We start from the raw sequence: 10,779 nt of genomic DNA, 5'->3' as shown, positions 1-10,779 counted from the left end.
AAGGTGAAGGTAACTACCTTCTTCGTGTAAAGTTTAGAATTTCATATGAAAAGTTAAGATTACTCATTACCAGGTTTTTGCCCATCATCTGGAGTGTGTTTCTAAAAAAGAAATGAGGATTGTTACTTTTATTTAGCCTTGACAATGACGGGGATTAAGGTGCTCAAAAGATTAGTTTCTACATTGGAAGTTATGACAGTACATTTTCTGTGGTTGCAGAATATGGCTAGGAAGTGGGGGATCAAGGCAAGGTACCTAGAAGTTTAACCAACTCTTTCAGGTTGGTTTTTATTATTGCAGCATTGTAGCAAGTTTTGAGAGCAGGTATGAAATGGTGCAGGGCCTGCCAGCCCTGGAAAAGAGGTAGAGTCAGAGGTCTATGCTTTGAAAACTGAAATGTCAATTTGTGTATTTCATTTTTTATTCTTAATACATGTGAAGCCTTTTTACAGCCAGAAAATTAGGCAAGAAGAAAGAAATAAAAGCATACAAATTGGTAAAAAAGTAAAACAACCTCTATTTGCAGATGACATGGTCTTGTAAAAGGAAAATTCTGAAGAATCCACAAAACTCCTATTAAATTTAATAACAGAGCTCATCATAATTGCAGGATGAAAGACCAGTAATAAAAAATCAGTTGTATTTATATACACTAGCAAAAGACAACTTGAAATGGAGGTCAATGAAGCAATTCCATTTACATCATCAGAAAGAATAAAATACTTAGGGATAAATTTAATGAAGAAAGTATAAGACTTACACTCTAAGAACTACAAAACAGTGCTAAAAGAAATTAGAAACCCTAAAAACTGGAAATACATCCCATATTCATTGATTAGAAGACAATTTTCATACTAAGGCAATGTTCCCCAAATTTATCTGTGGTCCCTATCAAAACTCCAACTGACTTTTTTTTTCCTGTAGAAATAAGCTGATCCTAAAACTCATATGGAAATGTGACCCTGAACAATCAATTACAAAGTTGGGGAACATATACTTTGATACTACAGTAATCAAAAGCATCGATCAGACTGTCAAACCTCAGAGGGAAGGTAGGGGAGGGTGGGGGTAAGGGGGAGAGATCAACCAAAGGACTTGTATGCATGCATATAAGCCTAACCAGTGGTCATGGACAACAGGTGGGTGGGGGCATGCGTGGGGAGGGGTTTGGGGTGGGAATGGGGGGAAGAGGACAAATATGTGATACCTTAATCAATAAAGAAATTTAAAAAAGTGTGATACTGACAGAAATAGACATATAGATCAATAGTACATAATTGAGTCCAGAAAGAAACCCATACATCTGTGGGCCATTGTTTTTTTGGAGTGCCAAGACTACCCAATGGAGAAATAGTCTTTTCAAGAAATTATGCTTGATCAAATGGATAGCCACATGTAAATGAATGAAGTCAGACCCCCTACTTCACAACATATACAAAATTTAATGCAAGAAATGTATTAAATGTAAGAGATTCAACTATAAATAACACTCTTTAAATGGGTGAACATCTTTGTGCCCTGCGGTTTGGCAGCAGATTCTTCGATATGCCACCAAAACCACAAGCCACATAAGAAAAAGTAGGTAAATTGTACTTAATCAAAATTAAAAACTTTGATGCATCAAATGACACTAAAAATGTTAAGACAGCCGAAACCGGTTTGGCTCAGTGGATAGAGCGTCGGCCTGCGGACTGAAGGGTCCCAGGTTCGATTCCGGTCAAGGGCATGTACCTTGGTTGGGGGCACATCCCCAGTAGGGGGCGTGCAGGAGGCAGCTGATCGATGTTTCTCTCTCATCGATGTTTCTAGCTCTCTATCCCTCTCCCTTCCTCTCTGTGAAATATCAATAAAATATGTTTAAAAAAAATGTTAAGACAAACCATAAATTGGGAGATAATTTTTGCAAGTCATTATATCTGATAAGAGACTTATATCCAAAATGTACACAATCTTACAACCTAATATTAAGGGACAATCCAAGTAAAAATGGGCAAAAGCTTTGATAGACATTTCTCCAAAAAAAGATATACAAATGGCCAAAAGTGCAAAAGATGCTCGATTTCATTAGAAAAATGCAAATCAAAATCACTATGATTATGATCACAGCCAAGTCCCCTACTAGTATGGTTATAATAGAAAGGTAGACAATAACAAGTGTTGACAAGGATGTGGGAAAATCTGAACCCTCATATTTCTGGTGAGAATATAAAATGCTAAAGCTACTTTGGATAATAGTCTGGAAGTTTCTCAAAAAGTTAAACATAGTATTACTCTATGAACCAGTGGTTCCACTCCTAGCTATATACCCAGGATAAATGAAAACAAATATGTACACAAAAACTTGCATATGAATGTTCATAGCAGCATTATTTATTATTCAGCCATAAAAATGAATGAAATGATAATATATGCTGCAACAGAGATGAAACTGAAAACATGCCCAGTGAAAGAAGTCAGATATAGAATGGCATATATTACGTGATTCCATTTATATGAAATATCTAGAATAGGCAAATCTATAGAGATGGAAAATAAATTAGTGGTTTCCAGGGAACAGTGGGTGTGGAGTTGTGGTGATGGTTGTACAACATTATGAATATACTAAAAACCACTGAATTGTACACTTTGAAAAGATTAAAATGCTGACTTTTATGTTGTTAATTTTATCTAAGTGAAAAAATTCAATGATTTTATGAATATCGCAATAGAAAAAAGTCAAGCATTATAATATTTCATTATTATTTTGGATATATAACAAACTACAAAAATCTTTGAAGAAAAATTTTATTAAGATAAATCCAGTAAATTTTTGTGTATACACATAAAATCAGAACTGCCCTTCTGAAAGAAACATTTTCATTTCCTTTAAAATGAAATTACAATTTTATTTTTTCCCAAACTAAAACTAAAGTCACATTGGGAAAAGATAATTCTAACTCCTCAGCATTACACAAAAATAGTTCACCTTCTTCATAAAAGCAACTTAGAGAACCACATACCATTTTTCTTTTGAGATCTCTCCACTTTATGAAATTATCACATACGGAAGTAAAATTCAAAGATTTAACATATAACTTACCCAAAAGGAAATTTACTGACAAAGTTTCAAGCATGTTTTTTTCTCTATATTCTTCTATTTTAATCACAAGATTTATAAAGTTTTCATGTTAGGAAATTTGTGGCTAATGATCAGTATGAATATATTCTGAAATTCAGTTAATGCTAAAGAAAAACCACATTTATAAAATATTTGATAAAAATATTTATCTCTATTAACATTACAACATGAAGGTACATATTACCAAATTATGAAACTACGTAGGGCAGCTTTAAACAATACTCTGAGACGCTTCTTTTTTGACATCTTCTTTTTCAGCTACTTCTTTTTCAACTTCAGCCTTATTTTCCTTTTCCTTTCCATTTTTCCCATTTCCTTTTCCATTTTCCTTCTCTTTTCCTCCATCCTCTTTTTCAGCTTCTCCTTTCTCTTTTCCATCTTTCTCCTCATTTCCACCTTCATCATCATTCCCATCTTCACCCTCTTTTCCATCTTCATCCTCTATTCCATCTTCATCACCTTTCTCATCTTCATTCATTTTTTTATCTCCTTCCTCTTTTCTGTCTTCTTGTTTTTCATCTTCACCTTTATCTTTTTCATTTTCACATTCTTTGCCATCTTCTACTTTCCCCTTCCCATTTTTACCCTCTTTTTCATCTTCTTCCTCTTTGCCATTTTCTTTCCCTTTTCCATCTTCACCCTCTTTTTCATCTCCTTTCTCTTTTTGGTCTTCTTCCACTTTTCCATCTTCATCCTCTTTTCCATCTTCTCTTTTCTCTTCTTCCTTGTTTTGGTCTTTTCCATCTCCTTCCTGATCTTCTTTTTCATTTTTCTTTTCTCCTGATGGCACTGCTTCTTTCTTTTCTAATCCTTCTTTTTCAACATTTTCCATTTTTTTTTCTTTTATTTCATCAGGTTCTTTTTCAGGAGCTGGTGCCTATATGTGTAAGAGAAAATAATCACAATTATATTCATAAATTTATAATTGTTTCCCCTAAATATTTCAATAAAATTATATATATTTTATGAAAATAATAACACTATAATTACAAAAAGGTAATTTTCCTGTGGAAAGGCCTCCTAAATATCACACGATGAGGAAAACATTCTAAGAAATAGAATTAACTAAAATATCTCCACACAAACATATACAAACAGACATTTGGCACATAACTTCAGGAAAAAAAATTCAAATAAATAATTTCATTAAAATATGAACAAAAAGAATACATATTTTAAAATGACATTTTTATCAGCTGTTCTCAATGAGTAGCATACATGTAAATAAAAATACATTCCTTAAAGAAATAATGTTTTGTTTCTATAATAGTGAGATTTAGATTTTTTTACCTTATATCATAGGATCACTTATAAAAATATATTCCCTCTAGGTCTAGGTTTGGTTTGTAGATTTGGCACTTTATCCCATTTTCAATGTTTTACTAATATCTAAAAATGTGGTATGCATTAAATATGCAACCTAAGAGCTATTAGAAACATTAACATAATAATTTGTCTTGCAATCTGCAGGGGAGCAAAGAATCATGATCTGGGAAAATGATTTACAAATAATGCATGTGCTGACAAAAGGAATAGAAAATTAGCTTGCATTTAATAAGAGAGTTGTTATATTACTGAATCATGATCATTGTTCTATTAATAGCAATGCTAAGCCATTGTTCCCACTATCCATGCCTATAAATCTCACATTTAAATTCATTTTCTTTATTTTCCCCTTAGATACCATTATACTACTTGCTATAGATTGAATGTTTGTATCCCCCAAAATTCATATGATAAAAATCTAATCCCCCATGTGATGGTATTTGGAGGTAGGTCTTATGGGAGGTGATTAGGTTATAAGGGTAGAGCTCTCATGAATGGAATCAGTGTCCGTATAAAAGGGTCCCTAGAGAGCTATCTGATGATCCCTTCTATCATGTCAAGACACAGAGAAAAGACTGCCACCTAAAAATCAGGAAGCAGGTCCTCACCAGGCACCAAAAATGCTGTAGCCTTGATCTTGAAATTCCCAGCTTCCAGACTGTGAAAAACAAATTTCTGTTGTTTATAAACCACCCAATTTGTGGTATTTTGTTATAGAAACCTGAATGGATTATGACTCTATAGAACCACTACTCAATTAATGTGTCTCAACTTTTTCTTTTAAACTACAAGGCAAATAAGATTTCTTTCAGTCATACCTATTGTTAAACTTTTAAACAGACAAATCTGTTAATATTGTAAGATACCTTTATAATTTTGCCTTCTCCATTTTCAGCATTTTCATTGTATTCTTCTTTAATAACCTCTTTCTTGGTTTCAGCTATTGTTTGGGTACTTGTATCTGCGTTATTTCCCATCATATCATCTTTTTTCATTTTCTGTCCAATAACACACAATATTAAAAATAAATATAAAATTTACCTGGTGTATTGATTAAATGGCCCAAGTTATTCTACCAGTTGTAATAATTTATGAAAAATGTTTAAAATACCCATACAAACTTTTTATCAACACAATTATCACTAGATACATTCACTTTTATTGTAAACTGACGCAGTATTAAAAAAGAGGGATTGGGGGGCTGGGTGAAAAAGGTGAAGGGATTAAGAAGTACAAAACATTAATGGGAATGTAAAGTACAGCATAGAGAATATAGTCAATAATATTAAAATTACTATGTATGGTAGCAGGTGGGTACTAAACTTAATGGGGGAAATCACTTCATAAATTATATAAATGTCTACTAAGCTATATACATGAAACTAATATAATATAGAATGTCAACTATAATTGAAAATTAAAATTAAAAAAAATAAATCCCTTTATATATATTAAAAAATGAATAATGTCCTTCTGGTACAAATCAAATAAATTTTCAATGTGAAACAACAAGTTAAATGATGAACACTCAGGGCCAACTGTCAGCATCAGGTTAGATGTAGAAATACTAGTGAGATTATTAATTTAGATATATTTGAAAGAGATCATCTGGGGATAAAGGGGATTCAATTTTTGTGTCTACAAGTTTTTAGAATAACTTGAATCATGATTGCTTTACCAAGAAAGCTCTTTGCCTAAGTATGTATGTAGTAGAAAGAGCACTGGGTAAAGGGGCCAGAAAAATCTGTGTTTGAATTCTGGATCTGCTACTTACTTGATGTGACCTTGGGCAAAAGCATAGATTTCTGAGCTTATTCATTCATATGTAAAATAAAGTCATGCCACCTACCTCATAGGGATGTTATAAGGAGAAAAATGATAAAATGTATGTGAAATTGTTTTAGAAACTGTAAAATACAATATATACAGGATTTTACTATTTTAACGTTGAAATCGAGAGCCAAGGGATGTAAAGTATTTTAAAGTCCATGATTAAATGGTACTTGTTTTATTCTAGCAATATCTTATATTTTTAAAGGAAATAAATAGTGTTAGCTATTTTCATAATCTATAAATTAAGTACCTAACTTTAGACAATAGTGACCTTCAAATGTGAAATAGAAAAAAAAAAGGAAATTTCTCTTCTGTTGTCACTATTATTAAAACTTCACTTGCTTTAGTTTTAACAATATTTTAAAATCAATAATGTCAAAGCATTTTACAAATATGACTACGATACACTTTCTTCAACTACAAAACAATGGGATTACATGACTAATATTCACATAGTCTTAAACTTTTATTACTTTAACAATTCAACCAATCTTTAATCAATGATATCTCAATAAAACAGTTAACAAAGTAAATAAAATTGAATTATATTCACACAGAGATAAATAAATATAAATAAAAGGGAGGAAAGTGAACTTAATATTGAGGTTATTTCTGTTTCCAGTGTCTTTAGCCACAACATCAGGGTATAGAAGCCTATATTAAATCAACTGTGTCCATTTAAAAATAAGGTACCTGAAAGCACTTTGCAAACTGAAAATTATTATCAAATATTAGTTACTACAACAAGTAAAAAAAAGCATTATTTTGGTTACTACAGTTTACACCTTTTGTTTTTCCAGGAATAAAGGTATTGTAACTATATGATGTCAAAGGCATATACATTTTATGAGTCTACCAAACTAAAATTTTGTTTTGTCTTGTCCTAATGAAACTGCCAAAACACAGTGGACAATCACATTCACAGAACATGAACAAATATTCCTTACTCAAAGTGATTACACGTACCATATGGTATAATGTAATATATTATTAACTGAACAGAAAACAAAGAAAACAAAATGATCAGCTGTATGATTTTCCAAAAATTTATTTCTGAAGAAAAGCAATTTTTCCTCAACATTGCATGTTGAATATTTACCCTTGGAGTTGATGTTCTTTTTGGCTTCAACTCTGGTATAATGGGCACAGGCATCTGCAGAAAACAACAACAACACAAAAAACACAAGTCATGGACTGGGGCAAGGGGCGGGGATGGAAGAAATCAGAGTTAAAGAATGATCACTAACAATAAAATCCAATTTCTTAATTTTAAAAAAAAATTGGGAGAGTTCAAACTGAACACCAGGGAAAATTCCTTAGTGTGAGAGTTTTTTCTTAAAACATTAAAAATAAATCTTGTATTAAATATAGTATTGTCCAGGATTGCCTGAATTTTAAAATTATATTTTACAATATGTGGGCAGCTTTTTAAAAAGACTACTTACAGCAGACAGTCTGGCTGATCTTCTCTTTGGCTGTGAGTGAAAAAAATTATCAGTTAAGAGAATTATGGATACACAAAATTAGACTTATTTATATTACAGAGAAAATACATAAATATTGTCATTAAAGAAGCAGTTATGAAGTTGATTATAAAATATCATAGTAGAAATATATATGTTTTGATTTCTCCCTCCTCTAGACTCTTCATATAGCTAAGGGGGGAAAAATCCCAAATTGAACTTCAATTGCTAGGCTAAATGAACACAATCACTAGTAACAAGGAGCATATTTAGAAATGACAATATAGCCCCTTCTTGTAAACTGACAAAGCAATTCTTTTGCTTAAAAGGAAGAAGCTCCCTCCAGATATTGACAAGCACAATAATGTTGTAAATCCCAAGAAGTATGAAGGTTTCAATACCTACTATATTTTTGAGGGAGCTCACTGACTTTCCATATGTACTCATGTGGTAAAATATACTAACCAGCATCTATTTTGTTAGCTGCTTATGAGCCTTAAGTTTCAAAACGAGTGTATTTTTTGACAGATTCTAAAACTAAAGAAACTCACCTCCTGCCTCATATCACCTCGACCTGCAGCCTATACAGAGGAGAAAACCATACAGAAATAAGGTCATCGATATAAACATGTAGATGAGAAAATATTACCTATGGATTACAGTTGCAACATAACCGCTTATGACTTTTTCCTGGATTTCTGCTCAAGTAGCTACGTGTTATTTCCTAGTAGCATGCTACATACTTCTGTGCATTAATGTGCAAATGTGCACCAAGATGCAAATGCATTCACAAGACTTAAGTTTACACAAATGATAATCAATTTCATCTTTTTGTGTATATTTTATCTCCTAAGAAACAAACATTTTAAATTTTAATATCCACCTGCTGTAGCCAGTGTTAAAACCAAAAAAGTGTGGGGGCGGGCAGAATGAAGACGAAGCTTCATGCAATTTCCCTGTTTTGCCTTATGTTTGAGATGCAATTGTACTTATCTGAACCTCTCTAAAGGCTGGATTATCCTCCCCTCCAAGTTCTGCATACAAGAACTACAACCCCCACAATGCTTTGGAGGGGGGGCCTCTTTGTTACAACGTCAATGCGTTATTCTGAGGAGCCAGCCGCATTTTTAAAACTTCCCGCCACTACCTGCTAGACAAGGTTGCTGTCAGCTCTGTAAAATAGCAAGACCCATTGCACAGGCCCAGAAAAGTGCAGCGGCGGGGATCTCAGAAAGGGGGATGGTGATTAAAAACCATTGCTTCCTGTGCCTGAGCAGCGCTCTAGCCTGGAAATTATCAAGCTATTGCAAGATTCATACCACAGTCCCGGAGCCCGGGGGATTTCGATTTTATTCCTAGGTTATAGAAACAGGGAAAGCAGATGGATAAGTAGAAATAATATAAAAAAAATCACAATGCCTTATGTTAGGACAGTGTTTTACAATTTTATCAAGCATGAAACTGCGTTCGATTTCACTTCCAAGGGACCCCTCCTCCTAAAACGAACAAACACCAAACATACATTTTTTCCAGTCCAAGAGAGGAGCCACGAATTTTGAAGTGAGGGTTTTCAGGAGCTCTGCAGCCCTTGAGTAGCTCAGATCAATCCTGCATGACTTAAGTGAACAAATCGATGCTATCCCAACATCTACAGCTGTTTATCTGATGCAGTCCTCTTATCTTTCCACCTCTAGAGAGAGAACTTGGAGAGCTTCAGATCTCTCAGCCCTGAAGTTGCTAATTACAGTGGTGAATCTCTCCCTTCTCTCGGACAGTTTGAACTCTGCGCCGCCTAATGGCACAGGATTAACATTGCATAGCCATCTGGCATGACAAGAAGTGGAGGAGGGAAGGGGAAAAATGGAAAAAGAAAATGGGAAGAACAAAGGCAAATATGGGAGAAAGCCATGGCTTTCGTACTCCCACACAGGACGGTTCCCTGAGAAAAGCTGGAGGCTGAGGAGGACACTGGTGCCTGGAAGCATGGTTGGGAGAAGCGTTCTCCAATAGGGTAAGCGGAGGAAGGGGGGTGGGGTAGGAAGCGACAGCACAGCGCTATGGCTGTTTGTAATTCAGCATGGAGACACTTCTTAAGCAATTCTTTCCCTTAAACAAAACAAGTCAAAAGTGAACTACTAGTTGCATGCGAGACGAGCCTAAACGTTACACCGACCATTCTTTGCCCTTCCCTCCCCTTCCATTTAGTACATCACAAAATTGAACTAGAAGCCTAAATGTGTTTTGTTTTTTGTTTTTTTTTAATTTCTGCCAATTAGGAAATATGTACTTCAGTAGCTAATCCACCTTATATCTTTCCTTTTAACTTACCTTTCTTTTGGGCATTGTTGCAGCTCTCTACAGGAGATTTTAACAGTCAGCAGAAAAAAGCTGAAAGCAGTCTCCGCTCGACCGCTCCGAGAGCAACTGAGTTTTCAATGAACTAATTGCAGCACGACCTGTACTCGCCTCGCCTCCTTCCCCCCTCCTCCCCCCCACAAAAAAATATCTCTCGTTATTGGCAACATTAAACACACCAAGACGAAACCGAACTACGTGAATGGTTAGCTGGAGTGGGAGCCAGTTGGAGTGACAGGCTGTCAGGCCAATAAGGGGAGGTGACCAGCCCAGGAGGCGTGGTCCACGGACTTGCCCTGAGCCCACGTGTGCTACCAGCTTGGACCGCTGGTGGGGTAGAGGAGCGCGTGGACTTGGAAGACGCAAAGGGCTCAAGCATAAAACCAGTGGGAAAGCCGGAGGGGTTTTGATCATTTTCGCCCCTTTTACGTTGTAATGACAGGCGAAAGTCACTGCAGTTGTTTTCTCCACAGTCTCCAAAACCTCCACTTTTACTTCTTCCCGGGGCGGGGTTTGGGAGGTGTTTTTGACAACTGGTTGAGTGTAGGCTCCAATCTTTCCATTCTGCCTTTGCTGAGATAAACTGAGCGCTCATTCAGAAAGTAGAAAAGAGTAAAGTTGTTTATCTGGTTGTGAGTACTTTCCACCAAAGCAGAATTGTGGCCCCCACGCAAGGAAAGTGCC

The 10,779-nt window shown here is 34.9% G+C and overlaps 1 protein-coding gene across 1 annotated transcript; it reads right to left on the bottom strand.

Annotated features, from left to right (window-relative positions):
* Positions 1–2,773: 2,773 nt before the first annotated feature.
* On the bottom strand, positions 2,774–10,229 carry HMGN5 (high mobility group nucleosome binding domain 5). Its single transcript, XM_080652356.1, has 6 exons — positions 10,069–10,229; positions 8,292–8,321; positions 7,723–7,752; positions 7,377–7,430; positions 5,311–5,442; positions 2,774–3,995 (listed from the first exon to the last, which is right to left on the bottom strand). Exons 1-6 carry the CDS (start codon positions 10,081–10,083, stop codon positions 3,330–3,332), a joined length of 927 nt encoding a protein of 308 aa, XP_080508482.1. The 5' UTR covers positions 10,084–10,229; the 3' UTR covers positions 2,774–3,329.
* Positions 10,230–10,779: the final 550 nt, after the last annotated feature.

This window comes from Plecotus auritus (assembly GCF_963455305.1).
Source record: "Plecotus auritus genome assembly, chromosome: X".
Lineage (NCBI taxonomy): Eukaryota > Metazoa > Chordata > Mammalia > Chiroptera > Vespertilionidae > Plecotus > Plecotus auritus.
The sequence above is the reverse complement of the archived record's forward strand: the minus strand, read 5'-3'. Positions and strand labels throughout refer to the sequence as shown.